Source organism: Bactrocera tryoni, chromosome 1, assembly GCF_016617805.1.
Source record: "Bactrocera tryoni isolate S06 chromosome 1, CSIRO_BtryS06_freeze2, whole genome shotgun sequence".
Taxonomy (NCBI): Eukaryota; Metazoa; Arthropoda; class Insecta; order Diptera; family Tephritidae; genus Bactrocera; species Bactrocera tryoni.
Window position 1 is genome coordinate 49,339,435 of NC_052499.1, and position 27,928 is coordinate 49,367,362.

General features: G+C 37.9%; 1 protein-coding gene across 2 annotated transcripts in view; it reads right to left on the minus strand.

Annotated features, from left to right (window-relative positions):
* Positions 1 to 27,928, minus strand: part of LOC120782560 (protein pellino) — a 117,105-nt gene that overhangs the window by 2,880 nt on the left and 86,297 nt on the right. For both annotated transcript variants that reach the window (XM_040114893.1, XM_040114894.1), the window contains exons 4-9: positions 12,764 to 12,995; positions 2,974 to 3,165; positions 2,721 to 2,909; positions 2,551 to 2,649; positions 2,323 to 2,476; positions 2,063 to 2,240 (exon numbers count right to left, since the gene is read on the minus strand). In XM_040114893.1, coding sequence (XP_039970827.1) covers positions 2,063 to 2,240; positions 2,323 to 2,476; positions 2,551 to 2,649; positions 2,721 to 2,909; positions 2,974 to 3,165; positions 12,764 to 12,995 — 1,044 coding nt within the window. The remainder of the gene's footprint in view (positions 1 to 2,062; positions 2,241 to 2,322; positions 2,477 to 2,550; positions 2,650 to 2,720; positions 2,910 to 2,973; positions 3,166 to 12,763; positions 12,996 to 27,928) is intronic.

Genomic DNA, 27,928 nt, shown 5'->3' on the forward strand with positions numbered 1-27,928 from the left:
AGCCATCTTGGTCCAATTCTGTTCTTGTTATTTATTAACGACATATCATCTGTTGTTAAGTTTTCAAAAGTTTTATTATATGCTGACGATGTAAAACTTTTTAAAACATATACTTCAAATAGCGAAAGATGTCAGTTGCAAACAGACTTAAACAACCTAGTTTCTTGGTGTGATAGAAATGACATGCCATTGAATCTTAAAAAATGTAAAGCGATGTGCTTTTCACGTAGAGCTGTAGACCCTACTTCATACGCAATACAAAACTTTAGGTTGGAGCAAGTATGCAGTTTTGTTGATCTGGGAGTAACTATGGACCCCAAACTCAATTTTAATCTTAACGTTTCTTCCACGGTTTTTAAAGCTAAAGGCGCTCTTAGTTTTGTTAAACGTTGGTCTAAAGAATTTAGAGATCCGCTTACCACAAAAATTCTTTTACATCTCTGGTGAGGCCTATATTGGAGTATGCTTCTGTGGTTTGGAACCCTAGTTACCAAGTCCATTCGGATAAGTTAGAGTCCGTTCAAAAACATTTTTTACTTTTCGCCTTAAATCATTTGCATTGGGATTCCAGTTTAAATCTTCCCCCTTACATTAACCGTTTAAAACTTATAAATCTCCCGACACTCGCTAGTCGTAGGGAGATGCTTGGTATAATATTTCTTGTAAAACTCATGAATGGGTCAGTCTGTAGCCCATCTCTCTTATCTGCTATTAATTTTAACGTTCCCGCTCGCCCTACAAGGCAGTTTAGACCCTTACTTTTAAAATTTTCTAGAACAAATTTTGAGTTAAACGAACCATTCCGCCGTATATGTCATAATTTCAATTTTCATTCCAGCACATTTGATCTAACAGACTCACTCTTTACCATTAAAAAATTATTTTATCTACTACTCTTAACAAGTAACATTTAATAATTATAAACTTTAATCTAATTCTTAATTTCGGCTGTTGAAATTTTTGTTTCTGTAGCTGAGCAGCTTAAGATCGCAACGCTTAAAACTCTCTTGCCTTTTATGACTCGGCTAATTCCGCTCGTTCGCGGATTGCGCCCCTCGCGTCGGTTGGGCGGGAGGAGGGTAATCGTTGGGTATTATTATTATAATAAAAGTAAATTTTAACAAAACTCTGTGTCTGGGCACTTGAAAAAGTAAAAAATCACTTTATTCAGTGATTTATCGCATTTTCAGTAGTTTTCAACGTAACCATTTTATGGAGAGTGATTTTATACATTTTCACAGAGTATGAAGATATGCTCAAAATACCACCCTGTACCAAATTACGGTTTTGTATCTTGAGATAGTGCTTAGTTTTGCCACTTTATATTATTTTGTTTAACGGCACTTTGTGGGAATGGCAATGTACCGATTCCGCCCATCTGCAATATCCCCCCTTGGGCGTACGTCAACAAAATATATTGATTTTTACCCAAATTATCGCTTGCAAAGACGGACAAACGGACGAAGGTGCAGACAGACGTGCGGATTTCACCTCGTCTCATCATTCTAATCTTTTATATACGTATTATAGTATAAGCTAACTGTTTGAAGTATTGAAGGAATCGTTTTCCACGATAGCCGGTGTCACTTTACCGAAATTGAACCAGATTTTAAACGTGCAAAAACTTGTATTTCTACACAGTTATAGTTATATTAGATTGGAAAATATCTTCCTTCCGCCCTTTTGTCTTTTGAATTTCGCGGTTATGTATAACTGTAGTTCTGTAGCACTCGTATGTGGCAATACCATACATCTTTGAAAGGTCTTGACATAACCTACAAAACGACGCTATGCATGACTAGTTTGGATATTGCGTTCAACAGTTATAGACGTGTAAACATGGAGTTCACTCACTAATGCCGAAATTCGCGCTATTTTAAAGTTTTCTGTCGTTAAAGGCAAATCCGCTTGAGGGGGGTATTATGAAATTGCCGTCTAGATAGAAACAGATTATCGAACGAAACGGCGCAAATGAATAAAGAGCAAAAAAGCAAAGCAAAAGGAGATATTTGACAACCTAATGAATTGGTCATGCTATTCTGTGATATATATGTATGCTTACTTGACTGTCTTCTCAGTCGCCATGTGACCACATGGATTAAAAGCGAACGTAGGTGCACCGACATCAACATAAAAAGCCGGTTCTAGACCCATACAAAGCGTAACGACCGGACCAACTTCGAGGCACATGGGACAGCGACGGGCGCCAGTACTCTTATCCTGGCCCCAATCATGATGACCTGCAAAACAAAGTTCAATTAGTCAAAAATTCTAATATATAGCGTAAAAGAGAATTGCTACAGAGCGCCAGCGGTTACATACCCTGAACATGTCCACAGTTTAAGTACACATAAGGCTGATTCACTTGATCACCAATATTCACTTTTCTAGGTATAACTAAGGTATTCAAACCGACCGGACATTGCGGACGCCCAGCGTTGATTTCATCAATTAGCTTTTCTAAATCGCGCTTGGTCTGTAAGAATACAATGGAGATTAGTAAGGAAGAATTATATATATGTATATATCAATCGTATGTCATATGCGAACCGGTGAATGTTGTAGGCCTTCGGCTGAACGCCAAAGCAGCGTGGCACCGCACAGATCGATAAGTGTGCCATCTTGCAGCACATTGGATTCATCGTAAATCTGTAAGACAACGAAAATTTGTTAAAATAGTATTTTACTATTTCAGTCAAAAATATATTTTAGATAATTACCGGCTGTCCCTTTTGCTGTGCCGATCTCGACTCGCGCAGACTGAACACATCGCCGCCGACGGAACATTCGCGCCAGAGTCCACACTTGGCATTGCCGCCGCAAAACTGACCCTTTGGATGCATTATTAGCACACCGTTTGTGGTGAGACCATCGATTTCGACATTATCCTGCCATTTTGTGGCCTTCTCCTGGATACAAAGGAATGTTTGATTATTAATGTTAACATTTAAGGGTTTTGAAAAATAAACTTACGCCCAGGAAAATATTTCTACTTGAGTCGAAGCCCGCGGCAAATATTCGCGCTTTGGATGCCTCACAGCGATTCACGAGTATTCGACATGCGAAACGCGATATTGTACTTTGCATGACTTTTGCATCTTTTTTATCACCGGGCAATGTATCCATAACAACAAAATCTATGGGGGACTCCGATGAGCGGCCAACCTTTGGAAATATGGAAAGATGAAGATTTTAGATAAGTTTACATTTGAGAAAAGAAAATATTTTATGGAAGTTTACGGAGCAGAGAAATCATATATAAATAAATCGCAATTGTAGATATGGAAAAATAATAAGTCATTCAACGATTTGATGCTTATACCCTGAACCGGGTATATTAAATTTGTATGTAAGTTTGTAATACCCTGAACAAAACCTTGAAGACCCTATAGAATATATGTGTATATAAATAATCAGTATGAAGAGTTGAGTCGATTAAGACATGTCCGGCTGTCTGTTCGCTCTCTGTATGCACGCCAACTAGTCTCTCAATTTTAGAGATATCCATCGAAAATTTTGCACACTGTTTTTCTCCTTAAGACGCTGCTCATTCCTTGGAGCCGTCGATATCGGACGACTGTAGCATATAGCTAAGATACAAACTGAATGATCAAAATCATATTCTTGTATGGAAATTTTTTTTACGTGAAGTGATATTTTCACAAAAATTGGCAATGATTTTTTTTCAAGGTACAATCTTCGAAGAAATTGTTCAAAACCGACCACTCTCACGTATAGCTCCGATATAATCTGATCGATGAAAATCCAGTCCTTGTATGGAAAACGTTTTTATTTGACAACATATTTTCACTTAATTGGCATAGGTTATTGCCTAAGACAAACGGTACAATTCCCGAACAAATTGTTCAGATAGGGCCATTATACCGTATAGCTGCCATACAAACTGGCCGATCAAAATCAAATTCTTGTATGTGAAGGGTAAAATTTTTGGTGTTTGATAACATGCATGTCGACTACTAGAGAGTTAAATGGACCATAATGCTTCGACAATGTACTTGTCATATAAGTTTGAGTTCAAGAGAAAGAATGGAATTTCCAAAGCTACTAATAAACCAATTTCCCTTTGCATATTTCCTTTCCTTCTTAAATATCAGTAATATGTAGCTTATTTGCAAAGTGTAAGCTTTTTTTAAAACTTTTTGCGAGCTTTTAAAAATTTTTCAAAGCTTTTGAGCAACTCCGTGAGCTTTTCGCAAGCTTTTGAATTAAACACATACTAATGTTTTTTATAAGACTTCGTTATGTTGTCAGTTTTTCTAACTATTCTGCGTTAGCATGAGCTATCGCCGTCAAAAAAATTCGTATTCCGAACACGTGAGTTTAACAAAAAGCTGCAGAAAATAAATTTTATATCAGTGACTTTTCAGAGGATACGTTTGAAAAGCCAACTTTCTGAATATGTGATGGTTATTTTTAAGAGAAACGAAAATAAATTGGAGAAATTTTAGTTTGAATGAAAAAACGAAAATTCCTATGTTAAATGTATAGAAAACTAAAATAAAGAGCGACCCCTTAGAGTTAAGCTACTGCACCTGGCTTGAGGGGGTAAGAGTTGAAAATTTTTTTTTTTAATTATTTGAAGCGCCCTAGTGTGGAGTCTATAAAAAGACATTTCAATGCATATTGACTTACTAATTGTCATATCTGGTACAAATTAATTTTCTAATACTGTGAAAACTCTCTTTAACGGACGCTCTATTAAGCGGCCATCGCCATTAACCATGCACATTGGCCGATGTCAATATTTTTTTATGTTTATTAGGGACACTTATTACGCGAACTGCGTGAAAGATTAAAGCCCACGTCAACAAACTGATTGGAACTTATGAGTGTGGCCTGGAAAATCAACAACTGACTAGATATTCACCATACGCTAAATTTTGGAAAATACCCATGAGAAGAGGATCGACGCACACCACCTCTTCGTCGATTTGAAAGCTTTGAAAGCTAGACAGCAAGAAAAGGAGCTGCTTTTATGCCGCGATGTCTGAATTTGGTTTCCCCACAAAACTAATACGGCTGTGTAAACTGACGTTGAGCAACACCAAAAGCTCCGTCAGGATCGGGAAGAACTTCTGCGAGCCGTTCGATAATAAATGAGTTTTAAGACAAGGCGACTCCCTTTCGTGCGACTTCCTCGACCTGCTGCTGGAGAAAATAATTCGAGCTGCAGAGCTGAATAGAGAAGGTACCATCTTCTACATGTACACATGCGCTTGTATTTGTATAAGAGTCTAAAGCTACTGGCGATGATATTGATATCATTGACCTCAATATCCACGCCGTTAGTTCTGCTTTCTCCAGACTGGGTAAGAAAGCAAAGCAAATGGGTCTGATAGTGAACGAGGCCGAAATATCTCCTGTCATCAAACAAACACTCGCGACTTGGCTTCCACAGTCATAACTTCGAAGTCGTAGATAATATCGTCTATCTTGGAACCAGCATTAACAGCAACAACAATGTCAGCCTGGAAATCCAACGCAGGATAACTATTGCCAACAGATGCTACTTCGGTGCTACTTCGGACTGAGTAGGCAATTGAGAAGCAAAGTCTTGTCTCGACGAACAAAAACCAAACTCTATAAGTCACTCATTATTCCCGTCCTGCTTTATGGTGCAGAGGCTCGGACGATGACAACAACTGATGAGTCGACGTTGCGAGTGTTCGAGAGAAAGGTTCTGCGAAAGATTTATGGACCTTTGCGCATCGGTAACGGCGAATATCGCAGTCAATGGAACGATGAGCTGTACGAGATATACGACGGCATTGACATAGTGCAGCGAATTAAAAGACAGCGGCTACGCTGGCTAGGTCATGTCGTTCGAATGGATGAAAACATTCCAGCTCTGAGAGTATTCGACGCAGTACCCGTCAGGGGAAGCAGAGGAAAAGGAAGACCTCTACTCCGTTGGAAAACCAAATGGAGAAGGACCTGGCTACACTTGGAATCTCCAGAAAGGCTGGTCCCGCCAGTGTCGATTTAATATACATAATCTAACAAAAGGAGGCATTTCACATGCGAGGAGAATGTCAGCAGATTTCAAAACCGCACCATGAAAGCATTTATTGTAATCATAAATTTATATTGTATCTGGAAATAATGACGACAGATAGGAGGCAAAAATTTGCGATTTATAAATAGTTGAAATCAATATAACAAAGAAAAAAAAAGAAATAAATATGATGACGATAAAAAAAATTTTGACAAAGAATATTTTCCGAGAAATATATCTGCAATTATATATACTTAGGGAATGTATTAATGTATATGTATTTATGTATGCTCCTCGGATATGCTATGATTGTCACTGACGTGTGTCACACTGACAATGTCATCCAATGACGACGATTTACAAGCAGATCAGCGTCGTGCATAGGTACTCCTACCCGTACTTGACAACAACAAATATTACGCAAGTGTTGCTTACCACAAACACACAAACATATTAACTCCACACACGCAGAACATCTGACGCACAAGGCTGGGGAGACCAGACAGTTGGCAACATGGTTGGGCTAACTAATGAAATCGATATGTTTGCATTGAATACGCAACAGTTCTCAGTATGGAATATTGACAGACTGCCATTATGTATGTTGGCATGCGTGTAACGGTAGAAAGTATGACATAGTAACATTTTCTATTTGCTTTGATAATATCTCTTCACACAAGCATACTATTTGTACGTATGTACATACATATGTATATTGTGAAAAAAGAAATCAAGAAAAGTTTGGTTATGGATATTTTCTACGGGCTCTAACACGTTGTTTGGGGAAGGTGTTGTTTAGCAATTAGGCCAAGTTGTTGTTGTGCTTGAAGAAGACATTACTTTGCCTTACTTAATTAAATAAAAAAGAAATTTCGATTAAAATTAAAATTACCTTTTAAAAGTCATCCAATTTTTGTAGAATTTCATATTTATTAGAACTATGTTGCCTACACTTAGGCGTATTAGTAAAACATATGCAGGCTTTTCGATAATATTTTAACATTGCTAGTGAGTAAGTAATGGATATTTTCTTTTTGTAATACTAAAAAGTAAACGGCTATCTCTCCGACCTTTCTCGCTGCACTCGCCACCACTAAATCCACAGCGACCATATTCATTAACTGAACGGAGGAATACAGACTTGACCTTAATATTGCAGTCGATGCCGTTAAAATTCCGACTATTAATAACATTGAGGTTTTAGGTCTGACATTCGACAGAATGTGCTCCTTCACTCCTAACACGGCAGCGGTTATTGAAAAATCATAGAGCCGCAACAAAATCCTTAAGTCGCTAACCGGAAGCACTTGGGAAGCGTAGTTGACAACTTGCAAGGCAATCGACCGGCCGATATGGTCGCCTGGATGCAAGAAAAGAAGACGAGGAAGCTATAGACATGTCAGAACACTGCACTCCGGACTAGTGAGATCCGAATGCTCCCAGTTAAGGAGCATAATGAACTCCACTCTAAGCAGTTTGGGTGCTGGGCAGCTAGAGTGCATTCATAGAAATCGTTCTAGGAGCATCAAGAGGTCCTTGCTCAACTACGTCGACGGCATAGAACAATACGTCGGCCACTCTTCGGGCATAACGAACTTCAGACATGCACTGACCGCCTTACACATTGCACCTTCACCGATTCTCTCTCAGTGAATAGCCTGCTTGGAGTCAAACCACCATCCATTGCAAACGAAGTTCGAGTAGCCGCAAGAATCGAGAGTGACCTTAACGCAGCTTGTTCTGGATATTGTAGCAGGTTAAACTCCTACTTATCCAGAATCGACCCCGACGACATATCAAATACATATTATGTCCAGAGTGCAACGAGTCCCCGCTTGACTCTAATCACCTCTTTGCATGCCCAGCTAACTCTACACATCTGACAGTCGTCTTCTGATGATCTCATCACGTCAAAACAGGGACTACTATCATCTGAACCTTACCATCCTAACGGGGACTAGATAACCGTTACAACAACATGAATCACCGCTGCCAAAGCATAGGTGGAATCAGAGTTTAACTATTAAAATTTATAGAATGTCTCATCTCGGTTAAGTTGTAGAAAGACACTTCCTGCAACATTTTCCCGTCTTCACTAGACATGGTTGAAACATTTCGGTAATCTTACATTCGTTAAACAAGGCGAAAGAGAACTAACTAACCGAACCGAATTTTCTTTCGGCAAACATTTTCAGTTTTAGCATAAAACATTTTTTCATAAAAACCTCAAATGATTGCAGACTTTTTAATTTAAATTTCGCGATATATGTTTTTTCTAGGTTTGTATGATCATCAGTGCTTGAGAATCGATGATTAAGAGTTAGAGATCTTACTGGCTTCGTTGGAATATGAGAAAGATCAGTGAAAACCATTTTGAGAGATAATTTGGACCTAAGAAATGTGAATACACGAAAAACAAAGTCACTTTAACGTCTGTAAAACAATGCTTTCCGACTATCTTGAAACGTGTTTTTACTGGCGATGACTCTTGGATGGATGCTTACAACCCGGAAACAGAAAAGTAAACAGCAAAGGTGAGTCGAAGCCGAAAAAACCACGTCAAAATAGATCAAAAATTAAGGTGGCAGTTTTGTTCGGTTATCGAGCCGTGGTGCACTCCGAATTCCTTCGACCGACCAAACTATCAGCAATGCATACTATTTGAGTTTAATGCGTTGTTTGCGCGAAGCTTTTAGTAAAAAGAGGCCGGGATTAAGGGCCGACAACTCTTGGTTTTTGCACCACGCTAATGCACCGTCACATACTGAATTGAGTCTTCCTGAGCTTTTTGCCAAATTTGCAACCAATATCATATTCGCCTGATTTGGATCCGGGTGACTTCTGATGAATGTTAATTACATCAGTTTAATTTTTTTTTTTGCAGAAATCACCTAACCCTGATGTTTGGGTTATTCATGCTTCTCTTTAAAATTAATTTTGTGAGGGTTCTATATGTATGTTTACCCTATACTCTGTCTGGACTAAACACTTATCGATATATTAGCGATTTCTCTCGATAAAACTTTATTTGTTATTACTGCTTTAGATGACAAAAGCAATCTTTGTGGTTTCTAAAATAGTTTTTGAAGATTGTTAAGCTTGATGACTGCTTTGTAGAAGTTTCATTTATATTAGAATTTAGAATTCATAAAGGCAATTTAAACCAGAATCAATAAAATATTAAAACAGTAATGATTCCCTGCCCTTTTGTCATAAATTTGTAGTACATGTCTGTATATATATGTATGTACATAGTTGCCAGTTATATTTGTAAAAAGGTTCGCCAATGCAAACAAGTTAAAAATTGAATAAATAAGGCGAGTACAAAAGACGACACAAAAGATATTTCTGCCATTTTTATTGATGGCAAAAAAAAACAAAATAAACTAGTGAAACAGGAACAACGGTAATATAATTTCTCATTCTATTAGTAACAGTAAACACAATAAAGTGCACACTTAACAATAATTGAATACATAATCAAATGAACTGTTGGAATTTATATTGTAGGCATCACACTCACCGTCGCTCTATGTAAGTTTGTAACTTAGTGGAAAAATATATATCTTAATTTGCATTGAATTTAACCTCTGCTCAGGTGAAATTTATAATAATATAATTTGTGCATATAATTACTAATATGCTTTTTATTATAAAAAGTTGAAGGGCATTTCATAAACTTTTTAAGATAGCCAAAGTAGCATTTCAAGGTCTGAAATTTTTTACAGCTTTGTGTTACAATTTAAAATTTTATTGACAATTTTTGCAATGTGTTTGGGAATTTAAGAAAATATCAGCAATGGAGCTTAGTAGTAACTGTTCTCAATTTGTCATACTTTGAATCAATTAACTAATTGCACTATGTATTAGTAAGGGGTGATGCAAGTAAGGGTGGTTTTTGACAGATCACGCGTAAGTCGTGTCAAGCTGTCATGTTATTTTCGTTCAGTATTGATTGGCATTCCATCATGGAAAGACTTACGAAAATTCACGCAACTCCATCACCCATCTTGAGGCTAGGCATTCATTATTAGATAATATTCGACCAAATAGACCACGTCCAGCACGCAGTGAAGAAAATATAGCCGACGTAGCGGAGAGTGTACACGAAGACCGTGGAGAATCGATTTGGCGCCGCTTCGCTCTATGGGCTCTTGAAAAGTTCCAAGAACGTTTTCAAGCCAAATTTTGTTCAGCGATGAGGTCAATTTTTAGCTCAATGGGTATGTAAACAACCAAATTGCCGTATTTGCGACGAAGAGCAACCTTAAGAAATTCAAGAGCTGCGATTTCTTCTAGAAAAAACAACGGTTTGATGGGGTTCGTAGGCCGGTGGAATCATCGGTCCATATTTCTTCAAAACGATGCCGGTGAAAACGTAACCAAGATAATCCACTATTTGATACCTGAAATTGAAGCTCGTAATCTCGGCGACATTTGGTTTCAAGAAGACGACGCCACTTCCTACACAAAGCATCAATCAATGGATTTATTGAGAGAACAGAGAGAGTGAGCAGATAATTTCACGTTCGATTGGCCACCAAGATCGTAAGATATCACCCTTTTCGATTCAGGCCACGGAGCTAAAAATCACGCTGATCATTCTCCAGCTACCAATCGAAATACTCGAACAAGTCATCGAAAATTGCCAAAGAATGTTTTTTCGAATGAGAATAAACATTCCCGATTAAATTTGAAGTTTATGTGATTTATCTTTAAAAAAGTAAGAACTTCGAAATGGATCAGCCTTTATATGCGGTATAAGCTTTAAATTAAAGGTTATAAGTCATGGAGGTACGAAATACCGCCCTGGAAACCACGAGGCTCAAGGAGGTTGAATTAATAATTAATAATCAAGTTAACTTTGTTTTACAGTTTTGGTATGGAGAACCGCTGTCAGCAAACTCTCACACAGAAAACCCATGTAAAGGATACAGCATCAGCATATTGCATTTCAGTGGAAAGCGCTGCAAGATAGGCGGCGCTATGTGAATTCTCCACGAGAACCTTCGAGTATAGCTCTATAAGCAGAAGGTTGCTGGGTAAAATCAACCACATGCCTTTACTCTTTATATGGGAGAGAAGGTTTGAAGTCACGCTAAAATAAGGCGGAGGGCGAAGGAGCATGCGACTCGCCAGCGGAACTTATAACGTGTATAGTACACAGACGGATTATGGAAAACAGCTAATGGAGTGGGAGGCAGACTATATTGTTTGCTGGCTGGATCTCAGGGAACTCTTCAAGCTATTTGCAGGACCTTCCAGGCGAACGTATTGAATGAGCAGGAAAGCGACCGAGAGCGCTAATAATGCAGTAAACTGCATACATAATATCAATATACTATATATGTCGACAGGCAGGCAGCAATTAAGGCAATAATCTCATGTGGCATTATGTCAGAGAGAGACTGGGAGACGGTGGATGTAGAGGCTGTCAGTAACCGCCTACATATATACTGGGTTCCAGGCTACGAATAAAATCTGGGAAACGGAATAGCTCAATAAATTGGCTATTGAACAGGTTTGGACGTGATGGTATGCCTTAAGGACAGACAGGAACGCCAAGATCATATGCAAGAGCCTCGTAGAAAAACTTGCACACTTTTCAATCACAGGATCTTGAAAGGACTGCAGGACGGTTATTGGCCTAATGACAGGTCACCTGCTACTGACATCACATGGCGAGTCGGATGAACAACATTATTACGATGACGCATGTACAAGTAGTAGTTGTAGCAAAGTAGACGCTGGAACAGCTCCTCTGCTTATGTTCGGCCTTATCTAGAACTCGTCTTAGATAACTAGCAGCTTCGCAGTTCAAAGGACTAGGATGAAGTATCAAAAATAGAAATCAAGTCTTTCTTAAAGTTCGTAAAAAGTATTCACATCCTGTTTGACAACCCGTAGTGTCTAGAATATTGCTGCCGCCAGCGCAACAATTAAAGAAGACCGAAATCAGTCTCTCACACGTCGTATTCAAGCGTTGGGCATCTCAGTGACATCGTTTTGGCGAATTTTGCGAAAAGATCTTGGCCTACATCCTTACAAGATCAAATTGATACAGGAGTTGAAGCCGCTTGACCATCAGAATCGTCGTATGTTCGTGAATTGGGCTGAGCAAAAACTTGAAAATGATTCGGATTTTCATCGAAAAATCTTCTTCAGCGATGACACTCATTTCTGGCTGAATGGCTTCGTCAATAAGCAAAATATATGTTATTGGTCAGGCAGCAATCCACACGTACTTCATGAGTTACCAGTACAACCCGAAAAAGTTACGGTTTGGTGCGGACATTTGACCGTTTTTCTTCCGTGACGATCAAGACCGACCCGCTAATGTGAATGGGAATCGCTACCGCTCAATGATAAACGAATATTTCTTATTGAAAAACCCGTTATATACATATGTAAATACTTTATAGGGTCTCCGTCAAGTAGCAGGAAGCTGGCTGTAACAAACATCGTGGCAAATATAAATATTTAAGCTCTAATATTATTCCAAGCTAAAGATAGGAAAATACTTGAAGGTTAAGACCATTACACTCGCAAGGGCTTAAACAATGTCTCAGAATTCAACAGAATTTTGATGATCTACATTTAACAACACTTTTTTATGAATTCTTGGAAGTTGCTTTTGTGTTCCTGACAAACAAGTTATCGCTGTAATCCCTTCATAGTATTATAAACACCACTTAGATAGGGTGCCATACTTTAATAAAGTAATCTACGTGCTCTATGTGCTCTTACCTGAAACATATCCGTTTCCGTGTCTTCTTTGTATTCCACGATGACAGCTTGATTGCGTGACAGTGTGTACGAAATTGAATGCTGATTGGCATCTAATATAGCTTTCGATGTCTGTGGCGATTGGACGATATAGTGTTTGGAACGTTTCACACCGTTCGGCTCTGTACGTTTGTAAAGTACGAATTTTGAACGTCTGCGACCGCGATCACCTTGCGGTAAATAACCATTATAGCTGTAATGGCAGGCAAATAACAGATAATGGTATATTAGTTACAGTTGCTTGTAGTACTTATGTATATACATATGTATGTATAAATATGGAGTTGACAATAAGTGCTTGGAGCTTTTAAGGCGCATATTATTACAAATTATTGAGCAACAAAGCAAAAAGATTTATAAAAAAAAAAGCGAAATACAAAAAGCTTAAATAAGTACATAAGGTAAACACATATATTTCTAGGAAACGCAAATGCACTTTAACGGCGAAAGAATGTGTAGCGATTTAAAGGCAATGCCACTTAAGCTTATCACCGCCGAACAAATAAACGCGTGTGCAGCAATCTACAGTATTTACTCGTGTTGATTTTTCGTTTTTTTCTCGTTTTTTGAGTATTTAAACTTTTTACTTTTAATCACGTGTTTTTAAGGCAAATAATTAAGTGAGAAGTGCTTATTAGGAGGTATTAGATAAATATATGTTTAACTATTTACTTAAGTACCAGATAAAAATGTTGTTCAGGATCATGTGTTTTGAAGTTGTAACTCTTTAAATGTTTGGCCTATTTGAGACTCTTATAAAGTCTAATTATAATTATTTCATAGATTATATATTTTAAATGTGATTAAGAGTTTTGTAGTAGAACAAATGGTAGTATGTTGAAGTGCTTCTCAAAAAATTTCAAGTATACAATAATCTAATGTCGAAAAGGATTGATAATCGGTTTAAATTTCACTAATATTCCACGAAATAAACGAATTTAATTGACCGTCTTCAATAATACCATCAAATGTTGCCTACCTTTCGGCGCCATTACGAAAACCTGATTAAAAGACAAGTAAATAATTCGACTTTATCTAAAAACGAACATACTTCGGGTAACGTGCATATAATTTATTCTGGTGCTCAAAAATTAGTGACGATTTTCATATGAAAATATAGCTTTTCTTACATTGAAACCTATATAAATCATAGTTTTGAGCTTTACACAAGAGTAATAATTCAACAAGGTTAAAAAATTGTACTAGTAGAGTAAAAAAAAATTTATTTGAAACACTTTTCAGTTCTAAGAAAAAAATATCATGCCTATTTTTCAAGTCTTCAGAGTACATGCGTTGTATTCGAAAACAAAGTTATCATTATTATTCTAATAGCAAACCTTCTCAGATAAAAAAAACAACTATACCAACGATTATTTCAAATTCCAGAGCATTCATATTTTAGCTAAAGACCTGGCATAATTTCTTAAAAGATTACATGGATTTCAAGACTCCAAAAAATCGAAGTTTTTTATTGTCGTATTTCATTTTATAGCATATCCAGAATATTATCCTACATTTTCAAGTTGATCTGAGTAATAGTTTTGGAGATACAACCTTAAAAAGGGTAGACGTTTTTCCCAAACTAAGTATTCAAATTCGGTTGTCAAGATTTTTCGTGAACTACTCAACCGATTTTATTGAAATTTTGCATAGGTCGAAAAGGTCACAATATCTAGTTTATGATCTTAATTAAAACGCGTCTTATTTTAGTTTCTTGCTTTTGATTGCACTGTAAGAAGTGTCTCCTAGACCACAGTGTGACAGTAGATAAAATTGGACGTTAATTCCACCTACTCCCCATATAACAGTACTATTAAAAACTATTAAAGCGCGATAAATCAATAACTAAATGCACGAGAGACATTAAATTTTACTGCCGAGTTACTATGAGAGGGCTTTAAAGGAATCGGGGTCAAAATTCGACGATAAGCGTGCCAACGATCACTCTCAGATGAAAAGAGATATATATATCTGAAAATGCTGGAACGATAACAGTGTAATGTCTCTACTAGAAATTTTTATAAAAACACGTTTGTCAGACTTGCAAGAGGTATACGTATGTAAGTCTTTAAATCGCCCTAAACATTATTCATTCGAAAAAATTCAAATTATAAAAATAAATGCAGAGAATTCAGCATTAATCCACCCTAAATACACCAGCAATATTGTTTTTGATTTTCAAATTCAAAAAGTGTTATTCTAAAGCTAATAATCCACATAATCGCTCCAAATTTGCTCACACAATTTTTGGGCGGTCTCTCCAATTGGAAATATTGTGTTTCAGCCACTTTTATTTATGAAAATTGCCGACAATTATAAATAGACGCAGAGCGACATGTAACAACATTAATTCGCTTAAATTATGTGCAACGGCGACCGAAATGCGTCTGATGAGTAGATACACCATCAACACCGCTATGGCCAGCAGCACGAGCGTCGAATGCTGTTGGCCTGTTGAAGCGTCGAATAAATACACACAATATTTCTTCTCAACTAATTCGTACGTAAATATACGCAGCACATTACACCCTCCGGTCGCTGCCGCCACCGCAGCACAACACCTACCGACATGACCGACATCATGTTGACGCTTGTGGTACGTGATAGCGGCGCTGTGCCCTGTTGCTGTTCCCCGGTCTATTTTATTTTATGGCATAAGTTTCGGTGTTAACGAACTCTGTGTGGATTCGTCAAAAATAGATAAACGATTGCAGATTGTGTAGTGGCGCGGCAGCGGCAGCGGCGGCTCCTGATGCTGTGTCTACTGCGCTGTTGTTGTTGCTGGTAGTAGTATATGGTATATTGTTACTTTTGCCACTATGTAGTTGTGGCCGCCGTAGTTGTTGGAGCAACTTGTGTAAGCGTGTGCGTGAACGCGGACCAACCGCCGTGGCCCTTGCGCTGTTGCGCCTTCGTCAGCATTTATTTGATGCCGTCCATTCTAGGAATAGCACATTTCTGAATGCATACCTACCAGCGTACTCGTTCGCTTTTCTTTTAGCTTGTTTAGAAATTGTGGACATTTTTATCTCGTGAATACCCACTCAGCTCTGTACAGTTAGGTATTCGAGTAAGTGTTTGTGAAGAGTCCGAAAATATGCGGCAGTTATGAAATGGGGCACAAATAGTCGGATCTATCATTCGACATACTTCTTCTTTACTGGTGTAGACAGCGCTTACGCGGTTATAGCCGAGTTAACGACAGCGCGCCAGTCGTTTCTTCTTTTTGCAATACGGCGCCAAGCGAAGGCAGGTCCTTCTCCACCTAGTCTTTACAACAGAGTGGAGGTCTTCCTCTTTCTCTGCTTCCCAGCGGGTACAGCGGAGAATACTTTCAGAGCTGGAGTGTTTTCGTCCATTCGGACAACATGACCTAGCCAGCGTAGCCGCTAACTTTTAATTCGCTGAACTATGTCAATGTCGTCGTATATTTCATACAGCTCCTCCTCCATCGAATGCGATATTCGCCGTGGCCGATGCGCAAAGGACCATAAATCTTTCTCAGAACCTTTCTCTCGAAAACTCGTAACGTCGACTATCAGATGTTGTAATCGTCCAAGCCTCTGCACTATATAGCGGGACGGGAATAATGAGTGACTTATAGAGTTTGGTTTTTCTTCGTCGAGAGAGGATTTTACTTCTCAATTGCCTACTTAGTCCGAAGTAGTACCTGTTCGCAAAAGATATTCTGCGTTGGATTTCGAGGCTGACGTTTTTGTTGGTGTTACTGGTTCCAAGATAGACGAAATTATCTACGACTTCGAAGTTATGGCTATTAACAGTGACGTGGGAGCCCCGACGCTTTGTCGTCCTACAGACGGGTACTTGCTATGCGGACTTCTTTATGGTCGGGCAATGAAACGTCTGCTCCACCGTCAGCGATTGGGGAAGCGGGTTCGCCATCTCTTGATATTATGCCTTGACTGCCATTTAGCAGGCTGAAGAAGTGTTCCCTCCATAATTTTAGTATACTCTGGGCATCGGTTATTAGAAATTTTGACATACCCATCAGGAAAATAGAAACTAGTTGAGAGCTAATGGGAATTTTGCAAATTGGTAGCAGTTTAAGGTAGTCTCTATATGATTTTCACTAATTCAAATTCTCGGCTACTTTTTGCAACAATTGAAGCCGTACATACATCAACAATAACTAAACACTAAACTACTAAACAATGGCTTAAAGATTATCACCACTTTAAATGCAATAATTTTGTTTATTAACGTAAGCCAAAAGTGAGCTTCATCGCTGAACAAAGTTTTCTTGTGAAAATCGGAATCGGTGGCTATCTCGTTATTGGCTTAGTCTATTATGAAATGGCAAATCATACAGAGTATAAATGAAGTTAGAGCCATCAAAAAGACCACTGGACCTTGTATCACGCAATCTTACATATAAGATGCATGTTTGGAAGGCAGAGTCTGTATATATATTTACATATAAGAATTTCTTTAAAAATTGTAAACCAATACCGATTAAATCTCAGAAGCCATTTTCATAAATTTTCAGATTACAAAAAATGTGAAATACTTGAGGAACTAATGGTTTCCTTTGCATATCCACACGAGAAGAAATACATAAGTCAGTACGTTGTTCAACACTGTAGAGAAAATAACCGAAAGTTACTTTTGACATAAATCACGAGTTGACTCTGGGTTCACTACAAGCCACCTTCGACAACCAATATTTCATGAACTGTCATCAAGTTTTGGTACAAAGGCGCATGAAGCAAGAGCTAAGAGATGTGCTTTTCATCCGCGGAAACCAAAATTTGCATGTTCTAGAGAAAACTTGTAAACTTGGGGCAAAAGTCACAAGGACGGTACACGATCAAATCTAAATAGAGTTATCGCCAATGTCGGATTTACAGAACTGGAACGAACCGTATTTATTTCCAGCCAAGAATTATCGTCTCAATAGCATTCACCTAAACTGTTTGGATCATATTTTAATTGCTTTTAACAGCTCTGTAAGAGTTGTAGGGCATTTTAGTCAGTATTCCAAAAACTAATGATGTAAAGAATTCGGTTAAATTTGATGCCTTCAAATGAAATATTCAAATACATATGTATGTATGAATGTATTCTGAGTCATCTTTCATGAAACTCGATTTCCAAGTTGGAAGGTGAACGCGGAGCATTTGCATTTTTCAAGGTTTCGCCCAAACAACTGTGTCATGTTTGTATATATTAATTTTTTACATATTTTGTGGAAGTTTTGCAATTTGAACCCAATAACATTTGGCCCAGGTGACATTGGTAATGAAACGTAAGATCCAAAGGCATAATATTGATGACGGAGATATTATTCGTCATAGATATATGAATGTAGTTAACATTTACTATAAATAACAGCAGAAGTTTAGACGATCTGATCGATTTTGTGAAAATAATATTGGTTGAACTGTTGATGTAGACCTTCATTAAGAATAGTACCTAACCCCTTATTTTATGAAGGCGGAAGAGTTTGTCTGTACTACTTCAAGATAGTGAAAAATTTCATTTTGGCTCAAACTTAATTGACTTTACTGCACAAACTCGAGCTTAAGGTGTTGCGCTTACGATTTTCGTGTTTACGGACCTCTAAGTCTATTTAGAACAATTTTTAAATGATGGATGGATGGATAACTGCCAAAACATTTAAGACTGTTAGAGTTCAACTATTTCAAAGATACATACAAGCATTTTACAAAGATTTTGTGAAGTTCTCAAAGGAAAGTATTCAAAATTCGGCCATTACGAGGTCATTTCCGACAAGCCTTCGAAAAAAGGTGTATTCTCGTCTACCCCAAATACGGGTTGATATTAAATAAACACATGTTTTATTTAAAACCATTACTAGGTATTGGACAAAAGAAAAACAAAAAACATGAAAACAAAAAATGGAAATTTTATTTTTAGCAGACGTTTTTATGAAAAAAAGCCTGGATTTGGTGAACATTTTCTCAATTTTTCTTTTGTAACTTAAAAACACTAAATTAACGGCTTTTACAATAGAGCGTTACAATAGTTAGGGATATCAAAGAAAACCTTTATTCCTGTGATGCCATTATGTATGGAACTCGATTGATTTTGCATGGCCACCACGGGGAAAGCTTGGAGAAGTCCAGACGCTGAACACATTTTCGATGGTTTGCAAGCATAAATCGGTCGATGCTGCGGCAATTTTACGTTCGATATTTGTATGAAGTTCTTCAATCGTCGCTGGCTGACTCGACGTAGCCCTCAGGAAATAGTTTAACGGCGCCAAATCGCACGACCGAGGCCACCAATGGGCCATTTCGTGAGATAACACGTTAATCAAACTTGGTTTTCAATAAATTGATTGTGACATTCGCTATGTGGCTTGTGGCGCCGCCCTGTTGGAACCGCATATTGTTCAAGTCAATATCATCCAAATCGAGGAAAAATTAGCGGTAGCGATATTTTGCTTATTGATGAAGCCATTCAGCCAGAAATGAGCCTAATTCGCTGTAGAAGATTTTCGATGAAAATCCGGATAATTTAAAAGTTGTTGCTCAGCCCAATTCACGAACATACGAGGATTTTGGTGGTCAAGCGGCATCAGTTCTTGCGGTTAATTTCATCTTGTAAGGATGTAGGCCAAAATCTTTTCGTAAAATTCTCCACAAGGACGTCACAAAAATGCCCAACACTTGAGAACGAAGTGTGAGAGTCTCATTTGGATCTTCCTCAATTGATGCGCTACGGCAGCAATATTCTCGACACTTCTTTGTCTCACTGGCATGGGAACACTATATACTGTGCGTGTGGATTCAAATTTTACCACTAGAGTCTGATGGGATTGATCTGACAGGGCCATAAATTGGACGTAGTGCTCTTAAAGTTGAGGCCACTGACTCGGAATTTAGGCAGTAAATTTTAATAATTTCGACTCGTTGTTGTATCCTATATCTTTCCATTATGAAATGGCAAACCTTACTGAAGAGAAATGAGAAAAAGGCAGGAAAAATATGGCGTCGTTTGCGGTTCCAATCAGAACACTTTTGTAGCGTCGTTTTGACGCGTTATACGAGGTCTGTCGCAAAAGAAACAGAACTTTTTAAATAGAACTGTTTCTGGTGGCGCCACCTATTGGTGGGTATATGAAATAAATAGTTTGATCTCTTGTTGACTTTTCGTAAACATTTTAAGACAATTGGATAACTACAATCGATGTTATCGATCAAAAAGTGACAGCAGCTTTTGGTCATCGGTCGTAAAACGCATTTTGAACAAAGAGCAAATATTAAATTTTGTTTTAAACTTGGGAAAAGGTTTACTGAAACATTTCAAATGATGTAGAAAGTTTATGGTGATCAGTGCCTATCCCGTAGTAATGTGCATGAGTGGTTTAAGCGATTCCAAGAAGGTCGTGAGGACCTCTGAGACGATCAAAAGTCGGTCGTCTTCAGAAGTCAAAAATAAAGACAATGCTGATTTGTTTTTACGATTCCGAGGGTATTGTACACCGAGAGTTCGTCCCACCTGGTCAAACGATTAATGCTGTTTTTTACCTTGGTGTTATGAAGCGTCTTTTGTCACGCATTCGTCGTGCTCGACCACAATACCGTGAGGCAGGGTCCTGGCGCCTGTTGCACGATAATGCGCCGTGTCATCGGTCGACGCTTGTCACTGACTTTTTGACAAAAAACTCCATATTAACCATTAATCGCTCACCCTACTCACCTGATCTGGCACCTTGTGATTTTTACCTATTTGGAAAACTTCATTTGCCCATGAAAGGACACTGGTTTCAGGACATTTCAGCTATCCAAAAGGCGACGAGCGATATTCTCAAGAGCATTCCGAAAAATGACCTTAAACACTCATTTGAAATGCTAATTGACCGGGCTAAACGCTGTATCGAAGCACAAGGAAACTACTTTGAATAAAAAAATATAAATTTTGAAAAATATTAATTTTTTGTTGTTTTTTTTAACAGTTCTGTTTCTTTTGCGACAGACCTTGTATTGCTAAGACCTGTGTAAAATTTCATTAACATCGGTTGAGTAGTTCGCAAGAAATCTTGAAACCCACGCAGGCTTAGCCACTTTTTAACAGCTATTCTTAGAATGACTCGCTCATTTCTGAGATGCTTTTTAGGATACTGGGTAACTATATAGGGACGAACTTCATTGAAGGAATTGCTATTGTAAAGAATAAATATGAAATTCAATAGCTCCAAAGATATTTTGTTAAAATTATAATTTTTTAAGTTGTAACTATTTTCTAGACATATTGGTAGTGAAATTAGTACAAAGCGCAGAATACTTTTGTACACTAGTGTAAGAGACTTACACTCCCCTTTAGAAAAAGCTCTTAAACTTTTAACTCAAAAATGAGATATGTCTACAATATGAAAAGTATATGAAAATATACGAACAACCCCCAGATATGGCAAATAAAGAATATACATATCTATAGTATATATACATAAATACATACATATACACAGCGCTAAAGACTTTACAACAAGATTGCTCTCGCGATAACAGTGAAACATTATTAAAAGTTGTAAGTTTTGCGCGCCAAAAAATTATTTGCGACCTCCCTTTTGGTTAACTGATGACAGACGCATGCTCCTCCCCGCAGCACGACTCCTCAAGCACCACAACGGTTTGTTGGATTTACAAGTGCAGCGAGTGAGTATTTTATTAATGATGTTATTAGTTTTAATGGCTTGACATTACAACTGGAATTATGGTTTTATTTTAGTGTGGCTTTTAATTATAGTGCGTGGTGCTGTATGAGGAGGCAAGACGGATGTGCGCCATATATATAGAAACATTTGCTTTATATGCAGTTAAAACAAACAATTAACTCCTTTTAGTGTGATCAAGCGGCGGTGGAAGCTGGTCTACACTTGACGAATTATTTTTGTTAATATCAATTACTACATATACAGTCATATACTATACATATATGTGTGTGTGTGTGTGAACACTGCGTTTCAGGAAACTGTACCCTTACCCGCGCGAAATATGTAATTGGCTCGAATCGCTGGGGGTTTTTTCTGTCGAGTGCTGATCGAGAAAACTCTAATTTCATGACAACATACCACTGAAGTGTCTTTCAAGTATAGCTGACTGTCATCGGGATAGCTCCGTAACGCAACATCCTTTAGAAAGGTGACGCTTACTCTGATAATAAACGGTAGTTCTGGATTTGAGATCGCTGGGTGTTCAAAGAGTACTTCAATTCATTGCATCATCATTAAACTCGTATGTTGGTTTGATTCCAGCAGAATCGCAGGAAACTGTAGAAGGCGAGATGTCAAATTAGCGCAGAAGTTCTAAGCGGACATTGTCCAATAGGCTAACAAAAGATAAGACTAAAAATGCCAATTGACAATTTGAAAATGTCTGCACTTTCTTTCCTTTTCGACTGTCCAGCTTTCGGTAGACTGAGGTTGCTACTACACCTTGGAACGTAGCGCAATCTTCTTTAGGAAGGTGAGCACTCATTCACAAAGTTCACAATCCGTTCAACTTTATTACAAAAATTCACGTTCTGTAAAGAATGTGTTTCGGGCGTTTCGCACAACTTATGGTCAACATAATCGGCCTACTGAGCGTACTATTCGCAACATCATCACTCATCTTGAGACCCAACATTCATTATTGGATATTTCGACCGAATAGAAAACGTCCAGTACGCAGCCAGTTCGGCGCCATTCGCAGCAAGATCCGACGTTTTCGAGCCAAATTTTGTTAGCCACGAGGCTCAAGTCTGGCTCAATGGGTATGTAAACAAACAAAATTGCCGCATTTGGGACGAAAAGCAACCTGAAGATATTCAAGAGCTTCCATTTTATGCAGAAAAACAGCGGTTTAGTGTGGTTTGTGTGCTGGTGGAATAATCGGTCCATATTTCTTCAAAAATGATGCCGGTGAGAACGTAACCGTCATCGTCAATGACCGTTCTTGCGCCATGATAACCGACCATCTTCTCATGATCTCGGCGCCATTTTCAACAAGACAACACTTCCCACATATTACCTCAATCAATGGATTTATTGAGAGAACACTTCCGGGAGCATATAATATCAGGTTTTGGGCAGGTCGTTTGGCCACCTTTTAGACTTTCCCTGTGGGTATATGTAAAGTCTAAAGTCCAGCTTCTATTCAGGCCTTGAATCAAAACGTCCCGCGTGTCATTCGACAATTACCAGTCGAAATGCTCGAACGAGTCAGCGAAAATTGGACTCAACGGATGGATCAGATAATCTTAAAAAAAATATCAAAAAATATTCTTTTGAATGTTGATAAACGTTCCCCATTAAATTTGACGTTTCTGTGTTTTTACTTTAAAAAAAGTAGGAAGCCACAAAACAGATCATCTTTTATCTATACTTTCTCTTCGACGGTCCGGTTTTTGGCAGACTACTACTACTTCGAGAAACTTTTCAAAATTAAGCTTCTGTCTTCATTACTTTTCTCAGTATCCTCTGCAAAATTTCATTGTCTCACAAAATTGAAGGCTGTAGTCTTTGCGCGGTCCCATTTGATTTCGCCTAATTCGTTGATTAAGAGTCCGTGACAGCACAAACGACCGATATTTCAACTACTAAAGCCGGATCCTCGCGATTATCAGTTGCTTAACCTAATCTAACCTAAAAATGTGCAGCCTTAAAAGAAGTATCGTAATGAACCGACTTTCGTATGTGAAGTAATTAATGAACCTTATTACGATACTTCTTTTAAGGCTCCTTCTAACTGAAGCTTTTTTCGAGTAGTTCAGTAGATAATAGAAATTTCATCGAATAATCGGCATTTTTATTATTGAAAACCGAAAAAAGGAACTTCTTATGAAACACATTGTACCTATGTATGTACTTATATGTATGTATATGGAAGCATTTCGCCTGAGTTTACTGCTTACAAGGAAGCCTTATTATCGGTCCGTATGTGTGTAAATAATTACAAGAAACTTGTGTTTATACTACAAAACGAAAAAATGGGCGAAACATGCTTCCTTATTAGCTGTTGGTCGCTGATATATCAACACTAACCAGACGGGCTAATGTTCCTACATGTACATATGTATACATTCAGACCGACTTTTGTATTCGAGGCAATTAATTGCCAATTTACCATATGTCTGTATGTATGTATCGCGTGTTGAAGCATTTGTATGCCACGCAGATATATGTATGTATGTATGAACACATACTTACACACTTAAGTACAACAAAAAATATTTTTACGCAATTTCTGGAAAATAGTGTTGCCACTTTCAATGTTTGTTTTTATATTAAATAACAAAATATTTTAGCAATAAAAACTTTTTACATAATTTCGAATAGGTGGCAACACTGGTAAATATTTTTAATTGATTACGAACGAAAAGCAGGACGAGGTCGCGAAATCAACAATCGAATCTTGCAGCAGCCAAAAATGGGCACAAACAAATCAACCCGAAAAATTGAACAATTAAGCAATAAGTAACACGCCCCCAACTAAGAGCACAAGTCTGCGGTCTCTGGGGTGCTGGCGAGAATGGCATCTTCGTCGCCGCCATCGTCACAGTAAAATCGGCAATGAGAAATTACGGCACCACTTTTGGCGACTCGGCGCCAGGCGGGTACTTTGACGCTTACAGTATTGCTTTTAGGGGGAAATCCGATACGACATACAACAACAGCTGGTTGATTGTCGTGACGAATATTGTTTTATTGCTTTGTGTCTTTTGTGAGTAATTTTTTTTTTCGTTTGCTTTGCCTGCTACCTGTTGCTGGTTGCCACCCAACGCCGATCAAATGCGTCGAATGCGTCAATTTTAAGACCCAATTCGGAAGGCACGCCAACAGTGCGAAACACACACGCACACACGCGCAGGCAATGCTGAGACAGAGGCACGTCGAAGGAACTAATTTAATTTGCTTGGACAAATTCAATTAACACTGCAATGTGACTTGGAATACATAGCAAGCAAAATGATAAAAAACAGAAATAAATATAAAAACAAAAACGAAAACCACGAAATGGCGACATTAACAAATACAGAACTTAATTAACAGCACGCAATGACAGTTATCTGAGCAAACTGAGTGCAACAGCAGCAAAACGAGTGTCTAATCAAAGTTATTTAGCGAAGAAAAAAGAAACACGAAGCGCCTTCACGAAGCAGAAATTCATCATTGTCGATGGATCAGGCAATGACAACAATTAAGTGTGCTGGATTGCTTTTCGGGCACTTAATTAGCTTTTTTTCTTATTGCTCTAATGCTCGAACGAATTGGCCTTGGCTTTATAGATATCCAATTGTCGTTTACAGAATATTAGCGGATACATCATCACTTTATTTATTCATTTAAGAGTATTCTTCCCTATAAATTTGTTTTATAAAGATTATGGCAATAGGGTGGATAGTTAAATTTTATAAATATGAAAGTACTTGGTTCATGACTTCGGTAAAATCTCATATTACGCCTAACTGTAGGCAACATTTCATACTACTATGAGGAAAACTTAGTAAGACTTTGTTCATAATCATTAAATTTCTAATTTATTCTTCCAAACATATGTATGCCTTTCCATCAAAGTAATCCCCCTTGACCCCAATACACTTGTGCTAACGTTTTTTCCGGAATAGCCTTCACTGCGCATAGCGATTCACGTTTAATGTCTTCAATAGGCTCAAAACGATTTCCCCGGAGCGGTCGTTTGAGTTTACTGAATTGCCCGAAGTCACACGGAACTAAACCAGGCAAATACGGTGGTTGCGACGTGGTATTGGTTGAAACATTGGCGAAAAACTCACGAAGAATCAATGCAGTATGCGACGATGCATTATCGTGGTGCTAAAACCAAGAGTTGTCGGTCCATATTTAGGGCTCTTCTTACGAACAGTTTCGCGCAAACGACCCGTAACACTCAATTTGTATTCCTACTTGACAGTTGGGCCAATCGGAAGGAATTCGGAGTGCACCAGACCTCGACACTTGAAAAAAACTATATAACCTTTATTTTTGACACGCTTTGACGTGTTTTTTGGGCTTCATCTCACCTGCGCCGATTAATCATCTGTTTTCGGGTCGTAAGCATAGATACAAGACTCATCGTCAGTAGGACATGTTATCCTGATGGTCGGAAAACATTATTTCACAGACGTTTATGCGGCGCTGTTTTTCGAAAAAATTTAGTATTTTTAGAGCCAATTGTACTTTCACTTTTCTTAGGCCCAAATGATGTTTCAAAATAGTTTTCACCAATCCTTCCGATATACCAACGATACCAGTAAGATCTCTAACGATTGATCGTCGATTCTCGAGCACCAGTTCTTTTATTTTTGATCATCAGTAGATGATATGATGGCCGTCCTGGATGTGGTTCGTCGTCAACGCGCTCTTCACCCTCTTTGAATAATTTGTACCAACAAAAACCACATGCTCGCGACCAACAATTATCACCGAAGACCTTTACTAGCATTCTGAACGCTTCGGCACCAGAAATTTGATTCTGCACACAAAATTTAATGGAAATTGTTTTTGAATAGTTTCACTCATCGTAAAAATCGCCGAATGCACTTTATGTACTTCAAAAAGACAAGCGTTAACTAAACACTAATGATTATTTTGATGTGACATTTGGAACAATTTTCACTGACAGTCTTACCGACCTAAACAAAAAACATTTCGACACAGCTGAAATCCAATATGTTGGCATTAATTTGAAGGCTTATTTAGCATTATTAAAGTGATCTGATTTAGTAGAACTGGTTTAGATGAGCTGTATGAGATATGCGACGACATTGATAATCAGTGATTTAAGACAGCGGCTACGCTGGCAAGGTCATGTCCTCCGAATGGATGAAAACATTCCAGCTCTGAGAGTAGTACGACGCAGTACCAGTCGTGGTAAACAGCGGAAAGGGAAAACCTCTACTTCGTTAGAAATCCAGGTGGAGAAGGAGCTGACTTAGCTTGGAATCTCCAATTGGCGCCACATAGCAAACAAGGAGAAACGACTGGCGCGCTGTTGTTGTTAACTCGACTATGACCAACTAGCGCTGTCTACGCCAGTAAAGAAGAAGAAGAAGATTTAGTGAAGTTCCACCAATTTGTTCGATCAGTTCTTGACAGTTTGAAGGTATGTAATTTCAGTTTTCTTGGTTTCCTCCTCCTAGCTTTTCAATCTACTTTTGTGCCGTGTTAGCTAAACATCTTGTATGATTCATTACTAATCTCTCTTTTTGTGACAGTTGTCCGTCAAATTCAATGAATGTTCAAAAAAGCGAACCCAAATTTTTTTGGACAAGAAGACAAGAGATTAAAATATTTCTAGTTAAGAATCAGAAATTTAACAGTGCTTTAAATAAAAATTTTCATTTAAATTGGTGTGTTCCCAACTGTGATACAACTTTGAACTGCAAAAGAAAAATATAGCGATAAAAAAAAACAAAAACAATTTCATTTTGGCGCCAAAGTGATTGCAAATAACAACAAACGATACAATCGCAACTAAAAGCAATAAAACAACACAAGAATTGTCATCATCAAAAAGGCAAACGCACATAAATCTCGGGAATAACAACATTTCGCAGTCATGAGTGTTCCACAGTAACAAGTGTAAGTCTAATTTATAGATGTGGTAGAGGTCATCAAACAGATTTCAACGTAGAGTTGGAGCTGCAGCTCAACTGGTAACATCGTGCTTAGGTCAGCGGTGCCGCCAGCAGTGATTTGTGTCCTTTTTGACACATTTCACAACAACTTCAATATTACATGTCGAACAAGTGTGTACGTATGTATTAAGGTGGGAAAAAAACAATAGTTATTTAATTTAAGCTCAGAAAATTCAGTTGGCAGATACGACAAAGAAAATCTCTTTAATTATGAGTTTTTAAAAGGTGGTAATCGAAAAGCTTTAGGCTTTTTAGTTTCCTAATAAGAAAAAAATTGGAAACTGAAAAGTAGATGATATTTTTATTAATATTTTGAGAGTATAACATGAAAAAAAACAAACAAGAACGTGTTCACTTCAGTTCCACCGCAAATATAAAAGATGCCATAAAGTTCTTGATTTTTAACGGTCAGTTTGTATGGCAGCTATATGTTATAATGATCTAATATGAACAATTTTTTAGGAGATTGCACCACTGTCTCAGACAATACATCATGCCAAA